The sequence below is a fragment of the Schistocerca piceifrons genome, chromosome X, assembly GCF_021461385.2.
Source record: "Schistocerca piceifrons isolate TAMUIC-IGC-003096 chromosome X, iqSchPice1.1, whole genome shotgun sequence".
Classification (NCBI taxonomy): Eukaryota; Metazoa; Arthropoda; class Insecta; order Orthoptera; family Acrididae; genus Schistocerca; species Schistocerca piceifrons.
Window position 1 is genome coordinate 607564865 of NC_060149.1, and position 27956 is coordinate 607592820.

Sequence of the window (27956 nt, forward strand, 5' to 3'; positions counted from 1 at the left end):
CAGTTACGATTGCAGTAGACATGGACCCATCAAGATTCCACTGTCGATCAATGGAAACGGGTCGGCTCTTCGAGTGAATCACACTTACCTCTACTAGATTGCTGGTAGTCTCCACAAACGCCAGTATCGAGGCGAACAGCGGCTTGAAACGTGGAGCACGACACGGCTGCAGGCTGAGGGGAGAGGTATTATGCCATGGGAGACATTTTCCTGCACTTGCATGGGACCTGTCGTACTAATTGAAGACACACTGTCAGGGTCATCCATGGTGGCCGAGTAGTTCTAGGCGCTTCAGTCCAGAACAGCGCTGCTGCTACGTCGCAGGTTCGAATCTTGCCTCGGGCATGGATGTGTGTGATGTCCTTGGGTTAGTTACGTTTAAGCAGTTCTAAGTATAGGGGACTGATGACCTCAGAGGTTAAGTCCCATAGTGCTTCGAGCCATTTGAACCATTTGAACACACTGGCACCTGCATCCCTTCGTGTTTGATGTGCTTCTTGATGGTGATGTTATCTTTCAGCAGCATATCTCTCCACGTCTCGGTGCCAGAACCGTGCTACAGTGGTTTGAGCAGCATTATAGTGACTCACACTGATGTCTCGACAACCAAGTTCGCCTGCTGTAAATCCCATGGAACCCATCTGGGTCACTATCGGGCACCGTCATCGCATACGTGAATCAGTGGCCCGTTATTACATGACCTGCGTGTAGACAGCAAATGCCGCATACGTCCAAAAACCAACCAACAAACTGTTGGATCCCTGATACCCTAAATCAGTGATGTATTTCGTTCCAAAGACGAACAAACAAGCTAGTAAGCAGGTGGTCATAATGGTTTGGCTCATCTGTATATGTATAATCATGACATGGTTTATATGCCATTTCGTAAAGTATAGTTTTTTCTAAAAAAAAAAGTACTTGCTCGCGAAAGGCACAGGTCTCGAGTACGAGTCTCGGTCCGGCACACAGTTTTAATCTGCCAGGAGGTTTCATATCAGCGCACACTCCGCTGCAGAGTGAAAATTTCATTCATAGTTTTTTTCTATATGAATGATTTGAAAAAGGGTTCTGATAACCTGGAACTAGTCATCATTTAAATAAAAAGCTTATTTTGCAACTATATCAATCTTATTTCGAACTGATTAACACAACTTGCTGTACTGCAATTGATCCAGCATGCTAAAAATCTATAATACAAACGTAAGACTTCTAATGCCTAACACATAGGCGTCTATCACTCCTCTTTTTATACTATAAAGATCCACAGTGACAGCACATGATCACCCCAATCACGCCACTTTGTGTGCTAGATATCCAGTTATGTGCAATGTGCAATGACAGAGTAAATGTTTATTTTGTTTATTTGCATGGCTGGATGAACAAGGAAACTACACATCCCTTCCACGTTTTATGCTTGCTTCTTCCTCCATCGAAGCTTGCTCACTCACAAAGGACTTTCTCGCCTCATCCAATGGATATCTAGCACACAAAGTGGCGTGATTGGGGTGATCATGTGCTGTCATTGTGGATCTTTAGAGTATAAAAAGAGGAGTGATAGACACAGCAGGACGTTATGGATGATTCTTATGACTGGAGAATCTATACAATGTTGATACAAACATTGGTAATAATAATTATATCGAAGATGTTATGCTTTTTAGCATGATGAATTTAAATGTGCTCACAACTGGTGCAGGACATTTTTCGAAGAGTGTTTCACTACTTGAAGAACTCTCGAAAATAACGTACAAGAGGCTGAAACCGAGACTTCGCGATTGGTAAAATGCGTGCAGAGTCCCTATGTGTATGTGTGTCAGCGGTGGATGGTCGCGGTTCAGATGCAAAACTTGCTAACTGTTCGTCTATAAATGATGCTGCCGCGTAGGTGCACTTTGTAGGTAGAGATGGCTCTGAGCACTATGGGACTCAACATCTTAGGTCATAAGTCCCCTAGAACTTAGAACTACTTAAACTTAACTAACCTAAGGACATCACACACACCCATGCCCGAGGCAGGATTCGAACCTGCGACCGTAGCAGCCCCGTGTAGGTAGAGAGGGAGAAGGAAAACTCTCATAGCCCAAGATGCTACCTGCAGTCGACATACTGTCACCTAACGAATAAATTATTACTGGGGTAATAAAAATAAATACCCAAAAGCTACAGTTTGTAGATGTCCTGAAAGGGTTGGTTATATGCATCAGAGATGGAAGGTATAAACAGAAATAACGAAGCACATCTGGTAAGCAATTAGAGCATATTCTTAAGGGGGAAAAACTGAGCAGCAACAGAAATCAGCTCTGTACACGTGTCATATCCCTGTTCCAGACCCTTACACGATGGAGTGGAAGACAAACAAACATGTATAACTGTTTCCAGACTTTTAAGTTTCCATCACGTGCAGCACTACAGAGTCTGAAGACAATCTCTCTGATGGGTCAGACAGTACACGGAATTGTTTCCAGACTTTAAGTTTCCAAACTATCCATCACCTGCACCAATCGCTGAGCCTCATATAGGTATGAAGCGACTTCTATTATACTTTTCATGATCGCTTTATCCAAAATGCATGCATATGGATCTTCAAGAAGAGAGGAAGTCTTACGATTTTTTAGTAGGTTGGTGCATAAGACATGACAATATTCTCACAGAAAATCAAACAACACATGGGTATGTTAGCGACATGACCATATAAATATGGAAAAACTATCGAAAAATATGAACAATGACATAAAATCGGTAAAATTCGAGGAAAACCTGGTATAATCACGATAAAATTGATGGGAAATACGTAAAATCGAGAAAACCTACTAAAATTATGGAAATTGACTGAGAAAACATACAATTAGAGAAAAATAATATGAAATGAGTACTGACTGAAATCAATCAAATTGCGTGTTCTGGAGGATGAGAGTAGACTGATGCTACATATACACACCTTAATAGTGGAAAAAGGAGGCATTCTAGAGACATGGCGTCAAGGCGAAACTCCAATATTATGCTGCACATGAGCAATAGAGCATAACATCGGACCACAACTTCGGTGTGCAAGAGGAAGGTCACTAGGGGAGGTGGCAATCTGTGATAAGACTGGTACATCTTCTCTGTCTAAGATCATGGTGTTTATTTCCTAAGATGCCACTGTTTCTGCATATGCATTTTCGGGTACCGACGATCATTTATAGGACTGTTGTGAACATATCATCACTTCCAAATTGTAATCGGGTCTGAACTCCATAAACAGAAGGTATCATACACCTCTGAAACCTTATGTAGTGTTTGTGTTACAAAGAATAGATGTTTTCTTTGGTGTGCAAGGTAGCTGTTTTATGACCTTAGCTTGCCACCATAATAAACTTCCAGGGAGAACGTATGTCATGTGCTGGAAATATATTTCTTACATTCGAATATTAGTAGCATTGCATTCCACATGATTAATAGGTCAGAAACCGCACAGCTCTAACATTATAGTGTGTTTAAGTGCAGAACCGTGTGGCACTTGGAATGTGTGTATGTCCCACAATAGTTTCCCTGTTTCCAATACGTTCTTGGTATGGACGCCAAACACTGGAACAATACTTTAGAATTGTTAGTGCAAGTGATTTACGTAAAATCTTTCAAACTCCGTTCCTAAGTCACTGACACAGGTCTGTAAGGTACTGCAAACCTGGTGTGTGTACAGTCTTAGACATAAAAACTGACCGCCGGCCGGCCACCACAGAGACTAAGTCTGAGTCGTTCACTTAGGGGGGCCAATAAAACCGACCGCCCCTGACAACGCTAAGTCCGGCCATCTGCACGATCTGGCAACACTGCTAGATGCGGAAGTGTCAGGAGGAAGTGTTGTCTACTTCCGAGATGTAGTTGTGTTGGCTGAGCCCGGGGTCTAGTAGTGCCGGCACGGTAGCTCAGTGTGTTCGGTCAGAGGGTTTAGCTACGCTCTATAATTAAAAGCTGAGTGCACGGATCAACAAACAACCTGAATGAGTGTCATCGGACGTCCGCCATGAATAAAGTCAACGAACAATATAGAACAAGATATTTAAAAAATGGTAATCGTTGCGAATTCTATATTATAGTCGCGTGTTTGCGTCCAACTTATATTACCACATTTCAGCCCTCGTCTAAAGTTATGAGTGGTTGAACATCGAAGATAATTTGCTTCACATTCTACCCACCAGCAGTAACAAGTACTTGCGGAAACAATTCCACAGGACAGCTAGTGGCTGCGTCACGACAGAACAGCTTACGCTCGAACGTTTCCTCGCGCTGCAGAGGCAATCTGCCACTGGCCAGACGCCACCCGCCGCCTGAAATCCGGCGCCGCCCAGGCGAACGCGGCGCGGCGCTGTGAGTGTATGTATCAACTGTCATTTTCGAATTTGAAATTCTAGTAATCATCTTGCAGTTAAGCATTGGATTTTCCATACTTGAAAATCATGAACTGCGGTTAAACTTTGTAAAATTGAGTCGCAAGTGGTAAAAAGTGTAACATCTGCAACACAATATTTACGTTTGGTATAACAGAGGGGTGAATGCATAGGAGGCCTCTAAAAAGATTTGAACTGTATGTAGAGCGAGTGCTTTTCGAAAAATACGCCATAAAAATATTATTGTTTGAACAAAGATGGTTTTGGCATGAATGATTTTCCACATTAAGGAAGTCTCGACTACTGATATATGTGATGGATTACCAGTTAACCATCAGGCGACATTTGCATTCAACAGGCAAAGTTCAGAAGTCTGGTGTAGGAGTACTGCATGCTCTAATTCGAAACAACGAAAATCCACGGAGTGACTATTATTTAACGTCATCAGGTCGGTCATTGAGCAGTCCTAAGCAGTACTGTTACTGGTGACGAGTTATGACGCCTTTATCGTTAACTTCTTAAGAAGAAATGAAAGGCTGAGCCCCACGAAAAGACGTAAACTCGTGCAAAGAGTAGTGTGAACATAATATTTTACATCTGATAAATCCAAAAACCTGTTTTGGGTTACGAATTCTGCCTCAAGGGGTGTGTGCATCACAGCTGGAATTTGTTGCCAACAGCTGAGACGCCTTGCGGTCGCAGTGTAAGATAATCGACCGACAAAACAACATCACGTGTGTTACTGAATGATAAGGCACTTTGTTGATCTGAGAAACACGACTGTCCAGGAGATTGACAGGAAAGTCATCTCTCAGGCACTTGTATTGATAGGGAAGTCCTCTCTCAAGCACTTGTTCCTCTCATCATACACTCGTAAAATTTTACCTTTCCCACTCTTGATTGATCAACATCGCCATTGTTAGAACCAGTAGGTTTCTACATGTGTAGAATTTGTAAACCACCTTAGCCTTGTCAGATTGCTTTAGATATCGTGAAAGAAAATTCTGCTGCTGATTAATTTCTCTTTGATGATTACTTTTGCGTTCAGTAAACTCATGCAAAACGCAGTTAAAATATTCACTGTACTAACACAAATTAAATTCAGCTTAGTACGGAAACATCACGACTGCAGTCTATCTTAATAAAGCATTAAGTATCTGTAAGACGATGAAGCCTATTTTAACACGAATTAGTAGGATATTAAGGACATTTGACTTGGAAAAAGTCTGTATTGACTTCATGTCCTGTATCATTCGCAAGTATTATCAAAAAGGGGCAGTTCATACATAAAATTATGTTTTCACAACAACAACAAATATGTCGGCAGAAAACAAAAGTGGCATTATGAATTTTGCAGTACCGTAAGGTTTTCGCTCTGACACTAAGGTGTACTAAAAGTAGCAAGATGAATTTTGCTCGAGCGTTATCTTACGATTCCCTTATTGCTGCCTGCTTGTAGCTCTGCTACAGAACAATTAAAAATCTGGCTTCCAGCGAGTCTAGAAAGGCGAACGAAAGCAGCTGGCACCTGGTAGCCAAGCATGTTACCTGGGAACCTACAGAACAATTAAAAATCTGGCTTCCAGCGAGTCTAGAAAGGCGAACGAAAGCAGCTGGCACCTGGTAGCCAAGCATGTTACCTGGGAACTGGTTTTTCCTAAAGTGGGTAGACATCATTTTCAGGTTGAATTGTTGGCAAATGTCAGTCAGACGTGTGCCGTTGGTGTAAGTGTTTCGGTGTAATGAAGTTGTGCCAATGATTTATCTATAGGTTTTTTCTGTCCCAAATAGATAGTTGAAGTCTCCCATTACTATTTTCACCTCATCTTGTGTTCCAGAATTTTTCGACATTTTCGGTGTTTTTTCTTATTTTCTATGGTGGTGGGGGCATGTGAATTGATGAGTGTATATTTTTTATTAGGGCTCTGAATTAGCACAGTCATAAGTCGATTGTTGATGGGTGTGATCTCTTTGACAGAGCTGATGATAGATCTGTGTTCGAGAAATGCCATGCCGAAGGTTGGTACGCCTTTCGCTACCTTTTGTTGTGTTTTGCTCTTGAAGACGCGATAGTTTCCTTAATGCAAGGTTTCACTGTCTGTCAGTCGTGGTTCTTGAAGAGCAAGGATGAGAATTTTTTGTCGGTCGATTTCTTATGTGAGATTATTCAGTTTTCGTGTTTGGATCAATGTATCGATGTTTAGTTTTCAAATGCATGTTTTCTGCTTGTAGGGAAATTTACCAGAGATATCCGATATTCTCTGCCGTGCTAGCCTGGACCCCCCACAATCCGAAAATCCAGCTGCCGCCTGTCGACGAGTGGGTTGTGTACCACCTGGCGTAAAGTTGACTTTGCTTGCACAGTTCATGTTTGCTTATGTTTCATTGGTTTGGCCTTGGTGATACCAGGACCGGACAGGACCAGAGCGTGTTCAAGCCTTTGGAAGCAAATATTTAAAAAAAAAAAAAATTCAAATGTGTGTGAAATCTTATGGGACTTAACTGCTAAGGTCATCAGTCCCTAAGCTAACACACTACTTAACCTAAACTATCTTACAGACAAACACACACACCCATGCCCGAGGGAGGACTCGAACCTCCGCCGGGACCAGCCGCACAGTCCATGATTGCAGCGCCCCAGACCGTTCGGCTAATCCCGCGCGGCGCAAATATTTTCAGCCGAGTTCATTGAGCTAACAGACGGTGACCAGAGTACCGCTGATTTTTACTCAGACGTGTCTGGATTTTGGGTTCAACGGGTTGAGTAGCCGTTCAGGATTGTGTTAGTATTTGGTTCACCCCAAGTATTTGATTTCCTGGGATCCATCCATATGTGGGAGGCTTTCCCCTATCCGCCAAACGGGATTATTATTATTATTATTATTATTATTATTATTATGTCATCTGCAAATCCCATATGGTGTATTTTCCCACCACTGAAACAGATGTGCGTTGTCCGATTCAATATTTCCATCACATAAATATGGGTTAAAATTACGTTATATTCCTGCTAGCAAACATATTCATCACTTTTTCTTAGACAGTTGCTACCTGTTGCTCCATCAAAGGAATTTATGTGCGCGGCGTTGTTGCAATACAGACGTTCAAATTATCCGATTTCTGTAATTTCATTTCGATACCAGATCGTTATAATCGGATGCAGCCAGTCAGTCTTTATGTGGATAACTAAGGAACTGATTGTTGTTCAACACACGGCAGTCGTCGCCCTCACTGGAATCAATGACTGTGTGTGTGTGTGTGTGTGTGTGTGTGTGTGTGTGTGTGTGTGTTTTAATGTTCACGCACAATCTGAATCAATACTATTAACATTAGAGAGACAACCAACAATAAATGTTGCATCAAATATGACTGTAAAGTATTTTAATGCGATGGGAAGTTACAAACTGAACTTTTACCCAACCCACGTCCTGCATATTGCGTTAATTAAGTAACGTGTATTAACTCCATAACATCGATAGGAGAGACAGTGTGCTCTTGTTGTCGTGGCTCGTGACAAGTGCAGCGATTACCAGTGCCCAATGCCACCGCGATTTGTTTATGTTGGCTGAGCGTGGACACTGGCAGACGCTTTACCATAAACAGAAAGAAATCACCTTGGCTCTGACTGCAGTGAGCGGACAACACTGCCTGCATGTTCTTATAGTAACAAACGTGAGACTCTACTCACAGGTGCCATGGAGGAATTGGAACGGATATCATGACATTAATCATCAGAATAGTAACCAGTGATGAACTGTCCACTCTATTTGAATCCCAAGAAAATAGGAACCTTCTCACAAAGGAATGTGAGGTGATATCAAAATTTATCCAACGTACAAAAATTAACTGCAGAGCTTTCATGCACGCATTAGTAGCAAACAAGGAAATATTATGTCTTCGAAGCGTATATTTCATTTCCTCTTCTCATGTCAACGCCCTTGTTTTACTATGAAGTGAGAAAAAAAAACACGAAAACCTAAAGTTCCTAAGAAGCATATAAGCCATTTCCTCTTCTCATATCAAAGCTTTTGTTTTAGTATGAAGTAAAAAAAATAAACAGTCTAGGGTTCTGAAGCATAATATGACACCAGACTCTTATCGTAGGCTCTATCAGAAAGGCAAAAAGCTGGGAGCTGTCCATTCTTTTGTCCAACAGTCTGTTTCCTTTCATGCATTACTACCATTCGACGGCTCTTATTTAAGGACTTGCGGGCATCAAGTTCTTCAGCGCAATAAGCCTCATGCTATTGTGCTAATTACGGTATGGAAAAAAATGCAACAAAGACGAGTTCCACTAGAGCATTGAGGATATTTGCACATGTCTGTATTCAGCAATGACTGCCAGCTGCCACAACACTTAACAGAATACATGCGGCCGGCCATACAACTGTGAGTGCACTTCAGACATTCAGTAAAGGCGGGTCCACACTGAGTGCGCCGTGCCGCGCCGCGCTGAGCAAAACTGCTGTGCGCGGGTGAGCGCGTCCAGTGTGGACGGCGAACCGCGCCGCGCAGTGTTCTGGCTGTTGTCGGTACAGCAAAGGGAGTGGGGCGTTTGCGCGCGCTCAGTTTAGACGGGGCTTCGGCTGGCAGGCGTGGTAGTTTATTACGTGCGTCAATTCGCGGTGACAGGTCATGTGTTCTCGCGTAGGTGTCCTCATTATGGAGTGGGACCGGAAGCAAAGTGAGAACCTCAAAGAGCTGTATAGACAAAGGCGGGAACTGTGGGACCCAAAAGACAATAATTGCCACATAAAAATCAAAAAAGTGATGCTTGGCAGTGGATCGCGAGTGGCGTCGGCTTTGAAATCGACGAAGCAAAAAAAAAAAAAAGAAAAGAAGAATGACATCATTGTTGTCTTCCTACAGAAGGGAGAAAATGAAAATGAATCAGTCTAGGTGCACTGGAAAAGGTAACTACTCATAAACAATGTTTGTAACAACACAGTTTCCCATTTACATTTATTATAACATCGCACTATTGTTTCAGGGCTGACAGACACAATAGTAACTGGTTTGCTTTCCCATTATTTGAATTCCTGAAGGAACGAGACACTCCCACTGGTACGATACACACAGAATATGTGCGTACATGTTATGTAACAATTATCTATAATATAGAGTCAGATTCTATTAGCACTTTAACACACTAGATAATTAGGCCAAAGTGTGGTCTTCACAATGGTGTAGTGATAAACACGTATATGCTTTCATGCTGCCTCATCTGGCCAAGGTATACGTCCATTTTTGATAAAATAGTCGGCTATCTCTTCGCGAATAGCTCGGGCATTTGACGAACTTTTTCTTGGCACTGCCTTTAAATTGCATAATGACACTGGTTGTGCTTCCCGTCTCCATGTTCCTTCCACTAAAGTGCCATCTGGCAGCTCACTGTCCACTGTGCCGCCTGGAGCATACGAACTGGAAGATTTCTTGCTCTGTCTCAAATAATTATGCAAGTAAATAGTTGTCAGTACAATAACACTGGCTTTTTCTGGGTCCAGAAGCATTGGTTTCCTCATGACCCTAAAAACGGATGTCAGGATTCCAAAACAATTTTCGACAACTCGACGGGCTCTTGAAAGTCCATAGTTGAATGTTCTCTCTTTTGTACCTTTCGCATAGACGCCTGCGTATGGTTTCATCACATTCTCATGCAAAGCAAATGCTTCGTCGGCCAATACAACATATGGCGTCATCTGTTCACGTGCAGGAAGTGGTTCAGGTCGAGGTATATTAAGGGAGTTGTCTTGCAATTTCTCCCACAATTTAGTGCTTTTGAATATTCCGCCATCAGATATACGACCTTGTGAACCTACATGTGCGTACAAGAATTTGTACTTTGCATCCACCAGAGCAAATAACACAATGCTAAAAAAGTTCTTATAGTTATAGTACTCGCTGCCGGTATTTATTGGTGTCTGTAACATTACGTGTTTACCGTCCACAGCAGCCAGGCAATGGGGGAATTCCATGTTTTATCAAATTCCTCCGAACATCGTTTCCATTCTTCTGAAGTACTCTGCAACTGAAAAGAAAGTGTTTCAAAGAAGTTACAACATATCTTGTCTTAAAAACTGAAGAATTGAAACATGTCTTTGTTACATAATCGTGTCAAGTGTGGTTGAAATGAGGGTCTACAATGGGCAGTTCTAGAATGAAAGCTTGCGATAACAAGAATTTCTCTTGTGAGGGGCCCACAGTGATATAATATTTTCTGAAGGAAATCATGGCGCCATTGACTGTTGACAAATTTTTAGTATCATGTCACAACTGCAGTTTCGGCGTTAAGCCATAGTCTTGCATTTTGCATAGAATTTTCATTCCATATATGAAATTCGTACTGCAATATTTTATGCTCAGAACAAGTGCATGCCGGTTACAATGATATAACTTAACATACGAGGGTCGGTCAAAAAGTAATGCCTCCCATTTTTTTTCTACTTAAAGAAATTAAGTTAAGTGAAAAATTTGAATTTGGCGCCATTCCTCAAACCTTCTTCTGCAATCCACTGCAGTAGTAACTTTCTGTGTCAACAGGTGGCAGCACAGCAGAAGTTTGTAAGATGGCCGACATCGATGTTCGTTTGAGACAGCGTTGTGTGATTGAATTCTTGAATGCAGAAGGTGAAACGCCCATACGCATTCATGAAAGACTGAAGAAGGTGTATGGTGTTGTGACAGTGGATGTCAGCACTGTTAGACGATGGGTTCGTCGTTGTAAGGAAGCTGAAGGGCAAACACCGTTGACTGACGAAAAGCGGAGCGGCAGGCCGGTGAGTGCAGTGACTCCACACAACATTCAGCAAGTTGATGACATCATTCGTGGTGACCGTCGGGTGACTGCAGATGAAGTGTGTCGCATTATTTCTCTTAGTAAAGGCAGTGTGATCACGATTATTAAACAATTGGGGTACTCAAAAGTTTGTGCACGGTGGGTTCCAAGAATGTTAACCGATCAGAATAAAGAGGCAAGGAAAACAATAGCCTCCCAACACTTGCAGCGCTTCCGTTTGGAGGGAGATGAGTTTCTGAAAAAAATTGTGACCGGGGACGAAACATGGGTGCATTTTTTTGAACCCGAATCAAAGAGGCAGTCAATGGAGTGGCGTCACACAAGCTCGCCGAGGAAGAAAAAATTCAAAACTGTGCGATCGGCATGGAAAGTTATGGCAACAGTTTTATGGGATACAGAGGGTGTGATTCTGGTTGATTTTTTGGAGCAGGGATGCACAATAAATTCTGTTCAATACGTCACAACCCTCAACAAACTTAAAGCACGTCTTCAGCGAGTTCGCCCAACAAAATCAATGGCAGATGTTCTTCTTTTGCATGACAATGCAAGACCACACACCAGTCGTCACACCTCTGACGAGATTGTCAAAATTGGATGGGAAGTTTTGCCTCATCCCCCATACAGCCCTGACCTGGCACCATCAGACTTCCATCTGTTCGGGCCACTAAAAGAAGCTCATCGTGGGATTCATTTTGAAGATGAGGAGGCCGTCAAAACATCCGTGCGTCAATGGCTTAGGAAGCAGAGCTGTGATTTTTACCGTGCTGGGATACATGCCCTTGTTCAAAGATGGACCAAAACTGTAGAGATGGGCGGAGATTACATTGAAAAATGACAAATTGATCCTCAATGTTGTGGTTTTCAACCTATGTAATTGCATTTAAATTTCCTGACAATTAAACGTAGAAAAAAAAATAGGAGGCATTACATTTTGACTGACCCTCGTATTTCGAAATTTAACTTAACGATGGCTTACGGCCGAAACTGCAGTCGTGACATTGTAATAAGAGTTTGTTAACAATCAATGGCATCATGTCTGCCTTCAGAAAACATCCGATATCAATCCACCGACCATTGTTCACAAATTTAACCATACTTGTCACACTAGTGGAATTTCCGAGTTCGCCAAGAAATATTGCTACTTGTAGAATCGATTTAGCCGTATAAGTGAATTAAAGGAAAAGAAATTACTTCGTACTGTACCATAATGAAATAGAATTCTGGTTGTGGCATTTACTGTAAAACCTAATACATTATAGCCTAATGTTTCATTTCAGAGTTCTGGCGATGAAGAAAACCAACAGGATTCTACGGTAAATGTCGCCGAAGAAGTATTACATCTAAATGACACTACTCTGGAGAGTCCTGGCGAGTCACCTCCTATTAACAAAGAAGAAGGAACGGCGTACAGGGGAAAGGTTTTCCAGTCCCCAAAAAAACCGGCCAGTAAACGTAAGAAGAAAGAAGATCCGATGCTCATGAAGGCCTATGGCATTTTGGAAAGTGTGGGAAATGTACGTCCCGACGAGTGTTCCACATTCGGGGAACATATTGCAATGAAGCTCCGCAAATTTGACACCCGCAGGTGATCAGTGCTAATGCACAGAATAAACAATTTGATTTTCGATGCCGAGACTGATTTGTATGCACATCATCTGACATCAGATAGTTCGTCTCCTTCTGTCGTCCATTCTCCCCAAAGCAGTCCTGTTCCCCACCCACCCCTTTCCCCAATGCAGTCCTATTGGCAACTTCTCCTTCGAGTCACTCCCAGTCACCTCTGCTCGTCTCTCATCAAACGGTTGTACCTACTCAACCAAGCAGCAGCAATGAACAACATGACTATCTCGCTCTGCCTACCAGATTCAGCTCTGCTCCAAGAACCTCCATCATATACTTTTTTGTAGTGCTTCATAAATACATTTGATTAAGCACATTCTGTTAACAATAACGTGTTTCAGACATTTTTATTTGTATGCGGATATTTACGTACATAAGGTTGTAACGAATAACAACACTACAGTCAATAAATAATTGTTTGTAAGGAACTTTCTTTGATGTAATGCTATCAGCCCTCAACCCCTTTTACCTTGTACACATTTGACTTCGGACAGGTAACAACTTTATGCAAATAACTTAACTACAAATCCTTTGAAAAGGATGGTTTCATTTAACGACAATGAACAATAATAACTTCTTACCTTCACAAAGGGTTTCAGTGCATTATTGAGAGTGGTGCAAACTTCGATGACAATCGTTGATATACTTTGTTTAGATATTTTGAACAGATACATCACACTTGTAAAGGAATCTCCAGTTGCCAGAAAGCGCAAAGTTATTGCCAGTCTCTCTTTGGTAGATATAGCACGTCTACAATTTGTGTCTTTCTTCATTATGTCTGGTTCGATCACTTTCAACACATATTCGAAGTCTTCGAAAGACATTCGATAAAAGTTTTCGAACTGTCCACTGTCGCCTGCAAGTTGTTCACTGAAAAGATCATTTCCACCGTACAATGCCCTACTCTTTAACACTGTGGTTACCCAATGGCGATTCTTCCTCTTCTTCCTTAACTGATGGTACAGCACAACAAATGCGGCACTCACAATCTTGGCTCGCTCCATCTTCAGACGTGCGCGCGCTCCAGCTGGAACTACAGTGCGTGCCTCGGAACGGCGCGGCGCGGACGACGCATCCTACTGTGCTACAGCAGTGCGCGGGCTGCAGCGGCGCGGCGCAGCGCGCTCGGTGTGGACCCGCCTTAAGACGTCAGGAGATGGACGGAAATGTCAAATTAACGTCACTTTCCGAGTCGTATTCAATCCAGAATGAAGTATTATTAAGGTAGCTGAGCATTCTAGCAATTACACTTTGATAATTCCCATATGAGTATTCTGATAGCCAAAAGAACCCGTTAGTCTGAAACCATCGGGAACTGCATTAATATCAAACCGCAAGAACTTGAGACAATACGTGGACTCTTCGCTGGGTAGCTTATAACTGTTATTTAGGATTCTCTCCATCCTAGGCATAATGCAAATGGAACTTCTCATTGGGTTGGGTTGGGTTGTTCTGGGAGAAGAGACCAAACTGCGAGGTCATCGGTCTCATAGGCTTAGGGAAGAACGGGGAAGGAAGTCGGCTGTGCCCTTTCAAAGGAACCATCCCGGCATTTGCCTGGAGAGATTTAGGGAAATCACGGAAAACCTAAATCAGGATGGCCGGACGCGGGATTGATAACTTCACATTCACGAGGCGCTTTCTGATATTCTTGACAAACATCAGCAATTTGCTATCATAGAGAGTTACAACTGTCTTATGATAATGGTACATGTTTCCAGTGGGCGTGGTGGTGTTACGCTATCAAACTGCTTACAGTAACGTTAATGGTGGCGCACATAATTTAGCACTGACTACCTACTTAAATAAAGATAGTGTGGTGGCGTCATCGCTTCTCTTTATTTCGCATCAGCTTGGGAAATCCAATTTAACGAACATAGTACTCCATTCGCGAGCTGCTAATGATACAGTATGACTACAGAGATCATCGTGCGGGTCTTACATTAATTCTGCAGTGAATTGCTTAACAAATATTACCCCCAGCTATGCAGCTAGAATGACACATTACACAGGTACTCTATGGTTAAGTAATTATACAGGATGTTTCAGGAGGAATAGTAAATATTGTAGGAGATGGTAGTATAGACAAATTGCAGAAAAAATGCCACATAACATGTGTCCAATTTTTATTGAGTACATATAGCTGGGTTCAATGCATTTTCGTTTCGTGTGTTGGTCCTTACAGGACCCAGTTGTCTACACTTCCTTGAAAATGAGCTTTCAGCGTTACTGGAAGAGGTTCCTTTGGCTACAAGAACGTGTATGTTCATCCAGCATGACGGGGCTCCTGCACATTTTAGTCCTCAGGTGACACATTGTCCAAACCTAACATTTCCAGGAAGATGGAGCAATAGATATGGGAACTTTTCTTTTCCACCAAGGTCCCCGGATCTTATCTCCTTGGATTTTTGCCTGTGGGGATGGTTAAAGGTGAAGTCTACAAAGAAAAAGTAAACCCGAGAGCCGATTTGTTCGTTCAGATTATGAATAGTGCAGCCCTCATAAAAGAACGCAAAGACGACCTCAGAAGAGCTACACGTGGTGTTATCAAGAGAAGTCAAATGTGCATAGAAGTTGGTGGGGGAATTTTTGAAAATCAACTTTGGACGTCCTCATCTGCCTTTGCTTTGAGTTTGTTAGGGTTAAGTACTAACAGCTGTATCTCTGCACTCAATAAAAAGTGGATGCATTTATATGTAATTTTTTTATGCAATTCGTCTGCACTACCACCTGCTAAAATATCTACTATTCCTCCTGAAACACACTATATATAGATATATGTGTGGTGTCTGTTCTTCCGGACATGTCCGAAAGAAAAGACACTACGAATCCGGGTTCTAACCTGGTCAGGCACAAATTTTCATCTGACACCGTTGTTCTATTTTAGCGCCCATGATAGCCTGGACATCCATCCTTCGATATTTAATTGATTAACAAGTCTTGTCTATTTCGATTTGTAGTGTCTGTTCTTTCGGAAATATCCGAAAGCACACACACACACACACATTTTTATCTTAAGTGCTGTCGGAAAATGTTTGGCAACTCGGTGATAGTGCCGGATTGGAGATGTATCAACCTACTCATTCCACTAGATTTAATTGTAATTTTCTGAACAATTCATGTTTAATAATTGACAGCGACAGTGTCTCCATTCGTTTACTTTGTCAGAAACCTGCTTCTTTCTGCCCTTGCCTGTACTACAGCAATGAGTGATTGCTCACATTCTTGATGCCTTACTGGACGTGCTACTGCAACTGTAGCCAAAGATTCAAATCCTGCTGGAAAAGTATGTTTCAAGTCAGATGGTTTAGCTCCTCCCCTACTGTCACTAAAAACGATCACAACGAAATTAAGTATAGGAATCCTATGAAACCCTTGAGTTCATAATGCGGTGCTGCGCACATGAAAAAATTAGTTTTTCACAATTATCAGATGACAGATGGAATTTCTCAGGTTCCATTAATTATGACTGCATTATTAATTCTTGGTTCACAGGCGCTTTTCTGTCGCTTATTGTAACTGTTTTTTGAATGTTAGAGCTGGAAGAATATACATCAGATTTTCGTCATATGGAATATTCGAATTCACCTTAAGTCTTCAAGTTTCGAACGAAGGCAGAATATCCGTCAGAAAACATGACAACAAGAAGACAGGCCATGCCTGTCTTCTGGCGAATGTACCAATGACAGTGATCTCGATAACAATATCGTACAGCAAAGATACGTTGCCAACTCAACCACTGGAGAAGCTCCAAAATTGTAAATCGCGTCTGCTGAATACGCTTTCAAGGTTTCGGTCTGATTAAGACAGCAAAACACAAAAATTGTCGCAGTTATTTATTTATGACATTTAGTTTGCATTCAGTGCATCGATGTATCGCAACTAATTACACTCTAGCCCCTAAACCTACTTACAGAAATGCGAATAAGACTCATTGACATATAATGAGGATATTGCGGGCCTTACCACACGCAACATTGAGACGAAGCTATACAGAATACATCAGCTAGTATCCTTCCTGGCAGTATAACTGAAACTTGGCAACAGTGCAGAATACGTTTGGCAACTCTGTGACCGACGAGGAGGAGGAGATTAGTGTTTAATGTCCCGTCGACAACGAGGACATTAGAGACGGAGCGCAAGCTCGGGTGAGGGAAGATGGGGAAGGAAATCGGCCGTGCCCTTTCAAAAGAACCATCCCGGCATTTGCCTGAAGCGATTTAGGGAAATCACGGAAAACCTAAATCAGGATGGCCGGACACGGGATTGAATGTGACCGACGAGTTACTTCCTTGATGGCACAGAACTATCCTGCTAAATTCACTTGATATTATTAATAATGTGAGTGATTTTCTCTTGAGATGTGACGTAAGGATATCAGTTAATGCTTTTGAGGCAACGAAAATCGTTTCACACGCGAAATACAACTATTATCGTCTCTTACGTTGCGAATTATCTGCCATCGCGGCTACTAGGCCACAAAGTAACTCAAAGGCACCGCACCTATTCGCTAGCTCCTACGTAATGTGCATGCCTGTCAGGTGCACGCTGCATTTGTTCGCCTTTCAAGACTCGCTGAAAGCCAGATTTTTAATTCTTTTGCGGCAGAGTTACAAGCAGGCAGATACAAGCTCAATAAGGGACAACGCTCGAGCAAAATTCGTCTTGCTACTTTTAGTACACCTTAGTGTCAGAGCAAAAACCTTACAGTGCTGCAAAATTCATAATGCCACTTTTGTTTTCTTCCGACATATTTTTTGTTGTTGTGAATACATAATTTTATCTATGAACTGCCACATTTCCATAATACCTGCGCATGATACAGGACATGAAGTAAATACAGATATTTTCGAAGCCAAAGTCGGTAATATTCTACTAATTCGTGTTAAAATAGGCTCAATCGTCTTACAGATACTTAATGCTGCAGTCGTGATGTTTCTTTAGTAAGCTGAATTTAATTTGTATTAGTGCAGTGAATATTTTAACTGCGTTTCCCGTTAGTTTACTGCACGCAATAGTAATTATCAAACAGAAAGTAAGCAGCTGCAGGATTTTCTTTCACGATATCTAAAACAATCTGACAGTGTTAAAGTAATTTACAAATTCTACGTCCATAGAAGCCTACTGGTTCTAACGGTGTCATTAAATCAGTGTAGTTTGAAGAGTATTTTCGACTAGAAATGAATTGCCTTGACGACTGATCGATCAAGAGCGGTAAATGTAAAATTTTACTAGTATATGATGAGAGGAACAAGTGCTTGAGAGAGGTCTTCCCAATCAATAAAAGTGCCTGAGAGATGACTTTCCTATCAATCTTCTTGATAGTTTTGTTTATCAAATCAACGGAGTGCCTTATCATTCAGTAGCACACATGATGTTGTTTTGTCGGTCGATTATCTTACACTGCAACCGCAAGGTGTCTCAGCTGTTGGCAACAAATTCCAGCTGTGATGTACACACCCCTTAGGGCAGAATTCGTAGCGCAAGACATACTTTTGGAGCTATCAGACGTAAAATATTGTGTTCACACTACTCTTTGCTCGAGTTTACATCTTTTGGTGGGACTCAGCCTTTCATTTCTTCTTAGGAAGTTAACGATAAAGGCATCATAACTTGTCACCAGTAACAGTACTGCGTAGGAATGCTCGATGAGCTACCTGATGACGTTAAATAATAGTCACTCCATTGATTTTTGTTGTTTCGAATTAGAGCATGCAGTACTCCTACACCAAACTTCTGAACTTTGCCATTGAATGCAAATGTCGCATGATGGTTAAATAGTAATCCATCACATACATCAGTAGTCGAGACTTCCTTAATGTGGAAAATCATTCATGCCAGAACGATCTTTGTTGAAACAAGAATATCTTTTTCTGGCATATTTTTCTCAAAAGCACTCGCTCCACACACAGTTCAAATCTTTCTAGCAGCCTCCTCTGTATTCACCTTTCTGTTATACCAAAAGTAAATATTGTGTTACACCTTTTTCCACTTGCGACTCAATTTTACAATGTTTAACCGTAGTTCATGATTTTCAAGAATGCAAAATCCGATGCTTAACTGCAAGATGATAACCAGAACTTCAAATTCGAAAATGATAGTTGATACATACACACAAAGCGCCGCGCCGCGTTCGCCTGGGCGGCGCCGGAGATCAGGTGGCGGGTTGCATCTGCCCGGTAGATGCTGGAGCGCGAGGAAACGCTCGAGCGTGAGCTTTCTGATCGCGACGCCGCCACGAGCTGTCCTGTGGAATTGTTTCTGCAAGTACTTGTTATTGCTGGTGGGCCGAAATGTGGTTAAAAAAAAAAAATTCTGTTGGACGCGAACACGCGACTATAAACTTAGAATTCGCGACGATTACCACTTTTTTTAATTAATTTATTTATTTTTATGTATTTGTTGAGATCACATAGGACGCCCTCCAGGCGAAAAACAAATATGGGTAATTACAAATCAATAACAAACACAATAAAAAGGGAATTACAGAATTTAAAGAAAACGCCCTCCTGGAAGAACAGACAAAATAGCATCCGCATCCCGCCAACTTGTGGGTAGCCGCACACTGAATCCCAAGGCAGTGAGGCATGTTCCAGGCACGTCTTCACGAAGAATATTGCATTTGCCGATACACTGGATCGAGTCCTGGCATTACACAATCTCAGTGAAATCACCTTGTCATACATGGGACACCCCAGCTGCAGGGGGGATCGAAGAAGGCACAACCCCAACAGTTGGCATAGTACTGACGGTATCGCGAATGGTGCACGAGAAAAGTAAAGCAATCTTGCAGGAACGTCCATACATCAAGAACACTCTTATCACCTTCATGGAACAAATAAGAGATCGAGAGTCCTTTTATCCAGATCACAGTGTTGTTCTTTATACGTGGGAAGTAAGTCTCATCTGGGAACAGAAGAGATTTCAGTGTAATGGCATGGGGAGCCGTACATAGAAGAAAGGCAAGCATCTCGTGAATCAGCTGCCATACCTCTGCAGAAGATCCACACATCAGTCGATTTTCGTCCGTATCAAGTTCGTGACAACGAGGACCCAGCGGCGAATCTGTCATTATTATGGCATGTAGACGCTGTTGTGCCATGTAATTTCCATTAACGACCAGATACCAGGTCGCCTGTGTGCTCTTGTCAAGGAGGATATGGTGCACACAACGCCAAACCACGGGCCATGCGATTGTAGGATGTCAGCTTTCCACAACATTCCTAGTATGATTTCTCATCATTAGGCGGTAAACATCATGTGCGGTAGGGTTTCTGGTACTAGGCAAGTTGGCATGGACATAACTGTATTTGATGAAATAGGTCCTGACATGTGAGAGTGAGGAAGAAATATGGACTACTGCAACAGGTGCCGGTTCGGCGGCGGGTCCACGATTTAACCATCGTACTTACATAAGGGGCAGCTGCTCTCGCTTGGACGATGACAAGGCCGAGGCCGCCATCTCGAGGAGGAAATGTCGGCGTGTCATAGCAGACTTTGAGGATGAGACCCGCACTTAAAAAGTAACCGAACGCCGCCTGAAGTCTGTGTGCCATTGCATTTGGCATCGGTAAAATCTGTGCTAAATGGGGCAGTCGCGAGACTCGATGTATGTTAACAAAATCCACCCTTTGTAACATGTCCAATGCTCTTAGGAGGTTGCCACGAACGTTAGTGCAGATAGCTTGAAGCAGGCGTTTGTAGTTAAATGAGATCATGCGCTGTGTATCACGCATGAAGGTGATCCCCAAACATTTGAGCTTGTCCACTAATGGCAATGGAGCCACACTCTCTGTTGGAAGACCTCTACTGACGGACATAGCACTAGATTTCGTCAGATTCATACGGCTGCCCACAGCAGTCCTGTACTGGTTGATCCATGCCAGTGCCTCTCGCACTTCATCCTCTGATAGAACCAAGAACACCACGTCATCTGAATAGGTGCGGCAGATGAAAGCATTCCCCCTCATTGTTAACCCTTTGAGCTGGCTCCTCAAACCGTGTAACAGTGGCTCAAGGGCGATGGCGAAAAGCAGCATTGACAGCGAACATCCTTGACCCACCAACCGCATGACATTAATAGGGCCCGCTTCACGGCCATTGACCAGCACTCGTGATGTGGCACCATGGAGGAGCCGCAAGACGATGTGTATAAACCTGTAGGGATAGGCCATCCGTCTGAGTACGTTTTCTAGAAAGGCATGACTCACTCTATCAAAGGCGTGGTCGAAGTCCACTGTCACTAAGGCACCGTGACAGCTGCAGGTCGTGGCCAGGACTATGGCGTCATGATAATCACTGAGTGTCATCTGAATGTTACTGTCACTACCAAAGCACGTTTGACCCAGAGACATGACTGGAGGAATGACGCGCTGAGGGCGAGCGGCAAGAATCCGGGTAAAAATCTTGAAGTCACAATTTAACATGGTCAACGGTTGATAATGCCCAATCCCTGACCTCCCGATGGCTTGGGGACTGGGATAAGCAAGCCTTCTACGAATTCGGGTGAGAAAGGAAGGTCAGGGTTCATCAGTTCTTCATACATTGCAGTCCAGCATGAGCCCATATCATCAAGGAATGTATGTAAAACTCCAGCAGGAACCCATCTGGACCTGGGGCTTTATTCGCCCCACCATTATGAAGAGTATAGGCGACATCATCAGACGCAACTGTCACTGTGAGAATCTCCGCAGCAGCCTCATCCACAGTACTCGTCAAGGAAAGGACATCAGTCGTTACCGCTATGTTCTGGTCCCCTGCTGCATAGAACTGGTTGTAGTGACCCACAAAGGCTATTACAATGTTATTCTGGGACGTCAATCGGCGACCATCTGGCATGTCGAGGGCGTTGACCAGATTTCTCCGACACCGCTGCTTCTCTCGGATAATATGATGCATGGACGGGGGCTCTCCTAGTACACAATCGTGACATCTTGTGCGTACTATTGTGCCTTCAAGGCATTGATGCATAAGAGAAATAATCTTCGCCTTAATACGTTGAATTTCAATCCGCTGTTAAACAGAGGGCCATGGTTTGAGAGTTCACGGAGAACTGTGAGATAGTATTCCATGGTATGTCGTTGCCACAGCATTTTGTGCATGGAAGGATGGTTGTACCTCCGACGGGGTGCAGACTGGTGCTTCCACCACAGAATCAACCATCAGGGCAACATCTTGATAAATATGATCCTCATTGTCTTGAGTGTCCTTCTTTGACACATCCCAAGCATGTCTTCGGCTGGCTATCATAAATAATAATTGCACAACAGCCACCAACATATAAGTAGGACGGCACATGGTTGGTTAGCTCTATGTGGATCTGTCGTACTCAGAACTGGGTATGTAGTGAACTGAACCCACTTTTCAGCTGTATGACTAATCAACTTTCCATATGGGCGGAATGCAGATACCACTATCTCTGAAGGTACCTCGAAAGGGAGCTCTAATACAGGTATCATCCGCAATCCAAGTCCAACATTTTCCACAGTTATGTCACCGATGTGTCCATCAGAGTGACGGACCTGTTGCGGCCACGTGTGGTAAGCGTTGCTTCACACAGTGGAGAATGGCAAAACAGAGGCAGGGCGGCGACCGAGGCGTTGTGAAGTAGGCAGGCACAGATAGCCTTGCTGACAGCAGCAGTCTACCAACAGACTGACGCAAGGACGCACACAGACCGAGCGCCGAGCGAAGCCTGGGGAGTGCTGAGTAAGGAGAAGTGAGGCCAGCACACAAGTTACGCTGCCATATACTGCGGGAGTAATAACAAAACGCTACCACCAAGGGTAATAAACGTCCTCCTGCCGGATATAAATAGTGGAGGGCAAGCAGCAACAGACAGAAGCCATTAGGAAGCAGTTCGGATCTGAGGACGGATGTGGCCCGTGTCCGAATGTTCAATCTTCGTAGGTGACGATTCCGGAAGTCTATTCCAGCTCGCAGGAGTCATTCGTTCGCCACCAGATGTCAACTTCAGCTCTAGAGGTCGGTCCGAGTTCGGTCGGCACCATGGCTAACGGTCTTGGTCACAGGCGCCACTGGGGACTGACGCCCGGACTTCACAGCAACCCACCCCCACGGCGCATGGTCCGTCCATGACGGGACCTCGTGGACATCGCGACTGATGGCTTCCCAGCTGCCAGTGCAGCAGGCGTCGGCAGCTGACCTCACGGCGACACGGCTCCGTGGACGTGCCCATACCGGGCACCGAGCGGCGACGAGTTCATCTCAAGCACAGGGCATCCTGGCTTCAGCGGAGAACTGGTGGCCTGAGGCTCCCGAGTGCGATCAGCGGCGCGCGTTGCGTGTATTGTCAGAGAATTTACACAGCAGCAGCCAGGCGGAGGAATCTGCAGGGCTCGGCAGTGACGACGAGGGAGAAATTGTAAAGAAAGTTCAATAAATAATTGTAAAACTCCACGCCGTCTCAGTCTTTGGCGCAGCCACTGTGTGTGATTCTAACAAGTGGTGCAGAAGTTGTAACAGAACTTAAGACCACTTCGAGTTGCACTTAGAATTGTGTCACATATGTTTTTGTTTACGAATTTCACGTATACCACACTGCTTACTATGGACATGTGGATGCCAACAAGGTCGCTGCAATCAATCTTAACTTCATCTCTGATAAACTGTTCGATTTCCAGTGCTTTTGGTCGGATATACTCTGGTGCAAAGCTAACCTTCAGTGTCGATTTTCTGTGGGCATAAGCCATTCTCAGTCGAAGGAAATATAGCACGCTAAGACAGCAGAATCATGTACACAACTCTGTGAGTGAGCTGTGCGGCGAGGACGTTAACAAGACGCCCATGCCGCTAGCATGCCGAAAGGTGACTGCCACTAGACCACGGGCTCAGCCAACACAACTACATCTCGGAAGTAGACAACACTTCCTCCTGACACTTCCGTATCTAGCAGTGTTGCCAGATCGTGCAGATGGCCAGACTTAGCATTGTCAGGGGCAGTTGGTTTTATTGGCCAGCTTAAGTAAACGACTCGGACATAGTCTCTGTGGCAGCCTGCCGGTGATCAGTTTTTATATCTAAGACATAATATGCATTTTCCATTGCTTGTGATCATTTTCGAGGACCGATTCGAGCATTGCATATTTTCTGAACCATAAAAAGATGTGAGCACTGAGTGCTATATAGCTCTGGAAAGCTATATTTTGCATATATCACAAAGAATCTATCATCTTAAAGTTTGCCACTGTAGTGAATGGGATAGAAAACTTGCACAGTGGATGTATGACACATGTTGGACATGATGTCCTGCATTAGAGTACTAAGAGCATTGAACTCTGCATGACTAATATGTTGGAAACGACATGGCTTTAACATTATAGTGTGTTAAAGTGCAGAATCATGTAGACTTAGAGTACATGTGTTTAAGTTGCACAACCATTGCTCTCTTGGCAGTACCTTCTTGGTGCTGACTCCAGACACTGGAACAACACCTCACAATTGATATCACAGTTGATTTACGTAAAATGCTTTGGACAACATCCACCTGGAGCTCTACCATGCATAAATCATGTTTCTTATTAACTGTCTGTTTTATCATCACAACACACTCATATTTACTCTACACCAATAAGGGGGCTAACCTCTTCAACATGCATGCATCTGGAGAGATCTTATGCACCATGATGGGTGCCATAAGACTGGTGCGGAACACTCTTTACCAAACAGCAGTTATAGACTCAGCTCAGTTTGTTCCCTCACGAGACATGGTAAGTAGCAGGTATAGTACTTCTGATTAATTGCAAATTAAATTGGCTACAGTGTTGCAGGTAGGACTGGTCGAAGGCAGTGTGGGGGCGGGGGGGGGGAGGGGGGGATCTTTCAGTCTCCAACTTTATCTTATGAATTCGAGAATACTCTGTGGTTCCCATCCACATAGCGAAAAATTCCGCACTATGATTGAAGTACTAGAATATGTAGCTGACCTAACTGCATTGGTATAGGACGCTGTCTGGTATGGTTTGGTGTATATGTCTGAGAATTTACCGTGAATGGACATACTGCACAGTCATCTATCTACATTTGCAGTTGAGTATATGGTACAAAGTACTGGAGAGGCTGTTTAGTGATGATACAGAAATGGGAAAGCATGATGTCAGGTCACTGGTTGGCGTTGAAATTATGGAAAAACAGGTAAAATTGCTAAAAGTGATCGCACTTTCAAATGTGGTGCTTATTACAGTACTTCACCCCTATTGAAGGTGTCTTTTTCATCCCATCCATCCACTGGTATGCTGTTGATTACCACATAATGATTGAATGACAACACATGTTTCACATGGAGAGAGTCTTGATGGGAGCAACACCTTCCAGGGATGGTAAGCACTCAAATAGTGATTGCGTGCATGGCTGCAATAAGAGTAATCAATCCTCTTGGTGTCTTTGAAATTGAACATCGAGATATCTGCTACCCTGTCACTGTGGAAGATGAAATTAAATGTAGAGGTCATCATCTGCAGGCAGCTGTTTGGAAAGGCTCCACAATGCTGTAAACTGTTCCAGTTTCTGCACTTTGCAATGTTTTCCACAGTTTTGTCAACAAGAAGCACCACCTCTGTCTTTTATTTCAACTGTCCTGTGTGTTGTGAGAACAGTGTAGTTTACACGATGCACTGTCCAGTTTTCTGAGAGAGCCAATGGATCAAATCATGTGGATTTTGATATAACATCTGACAAAGGCCTCGAAGTCATGGTAGAAAAACAAAATGTGTGGCTGTGTATACAGCTGTAGTCATACACTGTTCCAATGTGTAACAGCAAAAAACAATCTATCAAACTGCTTATGAAACAACACATGACCCTCTCTTTGCGACTGATAGTCCATATGGTCTTCCTCCAGTACAGGAGACAAAACTTTACACAGGTCCATCAAAGCATCTTCGATCACTGATCGCCTCCTCCAGTGGACTGATACATGTATATTTAATTGGATCACCACATGTTGTCGATGTCAAACTATGTATCGGAAGTGAGGGATGTGGTAAAATCATATTGTGTTCTCAACCAGGTGACATTAGTGAAGTTTTTACAATTCGTTCTTTTACTCTGTTGTATTTTACAAAAATAATGAGGGAGAGGGATGGAGATTGTGGTATCAGCAAAGACTCTGACACCATTACATTGTAGCATTTCTAGCGTAGTAATCATAGCAACATGATAAACGAGATTAGGGCATGGACAGAGTGATATGTTATAGACCATCATTCGATATTAATGAACTGAAGGCGTTACACTTCTTAATTTCTTTGTACAGTCCATGTATACGAGGCATGGTTGTGAATTTCCTCCTGCACGTTAGTCCAAATTTTTTCTCATTGTGATAGCTCTTTACCTGTCAGCCTTCTAACCAATGGAACAGCACTGTCAGAACAAGATTGGATATCGTGAGAATTAGCATGGGTCTATGACTTGACGGGGGACAGCTCTTATTCATGGAAATTATGTGGATTCAAATGCTGTATATTGAAGACTGGAAGATCCGTGAGAAAACTGGAGGTAAACGATACTCTGACGAAAGGGAGTTGAGAGGTGAGTTCTATAGCGCTTCTTGTAAGTGTTGTGGACAAACATAATACAACCTCTCACATTCGTCTTGGGAAGTGACAACAATAAGAAAATTAGGAGCTAATATGGAGATTTTTACCGAGAGACAATCAGCAGCAGACGTTCCGTCTTTTGTTTTAATAAATGGATAAATAAGACAACATTCATCCATGAGTTTTGTGTGCCTATAAATGGATGGACTGACAACTTAATAGGTAGACTTAATTTACATTTATGTCTGTTTGCTAACATCACAAGCCATCGTATGATATGTGGCGGAGGTTACCCCCCCCCCCCCCCCTTTCCTATTCCACTAGCATATAGAGCAAGGGAAGACTGCCTATATGCTTCCTTACAAGCGGTAATTTCTATCTTGTCTTCGAGGTCTTTACACAAAATGTATATTGGAAGCAGTAGACTCCTTCTGCAGTCAGCTTAAAATGTCGGTTCTCAATAGTGTTTCTTGGTAAGATCATCTTCCCTCCAGGGATTCCCATTTGAGCAACCTGGCGAGTGTAACTCGAGTGCTGAATACGAATTACTCGCCATGCAAAGTGACTCTCATTACCAGTTTAACTAATTAACCTATCAATTTGATAACGAGGGGGGGGCGGGGGAAGTGATGGGTAGGTTACCACGGATATGTTTCCAGAGTTGGAGCAGTAATAAGGTGTTTTTTCGTTGCGGCGACGTCCTTTAATGAAATTTCTATCTCCTACCTAGACAGAGAGAGATGACCACCATAATAAAATCATACTTATTACCGAATTTATAAAGTGATACATAGTATAAACATGGTATTTACAACTTCTCTGTGCTGTTACCTTAAGAGACTTCTTGTAAGGCCAAGAAATTGGTTACTTTAAGGGAGTTCGAAAGTGAGGATGCATCCTTCACAGAGGAGGACCTTAGCACTCTGTCATGAGCCAAGAACGAGTTTAATATTCTAGTTCTGTGATACAGAATGTAACAGATATTAAGCTGATTAGAACCGATTTTTGTAACTGATGAGAGAATACTAACAGGAAATATAGCCTATGCCATACTGTTACAGGACTTTCACAACAAGTAACGATACTTTATTGACGTGAAACGAGTATATGCCCCGATTTCTTCCGCCTTCGAAAATTACTTGTATAAAAAGGAAATACATACATTTCGCATAAGAAATTCGAGGTGTATGGTCAACAAAATCTCTGTCTCGTATTATTTCAATGGGGGAGGGGGGCTTTGTCTGTATGGAATTGGTTAGAACTACTGTAACTGCAGCTGCTGCTTGACTCATAGCGTGCTGCTCCCAGTTGCAAGAGTGGTCACAAAGAGTCAGCGACCAGAAGGCCTGGATTCGCTCTGCCTGTGACGTGCGGTCAGGTGCAAAGAATGCGCCGACCTGTCTGCTTTTGCCTGTGGCAGGGGAGGGTTAGGGAAGTGGCTAGTGTGCAGTGTGAGCAGCAACAGAAGCTGATGTGTGTTGCGTGAGAAGATTCAAAATAATGGGTATTTGCACTGCACGATTATTCCCCCATGTAAATTGATCAGTTGAGTACTTGGTAACAGTCTCTATGCACTCAGTAGGGACAGCATGTGGATGCCAGGGGATGGGCGTG

The 27956-nt window shown here is 43.1% G+C and overlaps 1 protein-coding gene across 2 annotated transcripts in view; it reads right to left on the reverse strand.

The window, feature by feature from the left end:
- Positions 1-27956, reverse strand: part of LOC124723176 (constitutive coactivator of peroxisome proliferator-activated receptor gamma-like) — a 735979-nt gene that overhangs the window by 630116 nt on the left and 77907 nt on the right. The window contains exon 3 of one of the 2 annotated variants that reach the window (XM_047248371.1): positions 10312-10398. The exons of the other annotated variant lie outside the window; for it this stretch is intronic. Within the exon in view, the coding sequence (XP_047104327.1) occupies positions 10312-10345 (34 nt within the window). The 5' untranslated portion in view covers positions 10346-10398. The remainder of the gene's footprint in view (positions 1-10311; positions 10399-27956) is intronic. 2 annotated transcript variants of the gene reach the window in all.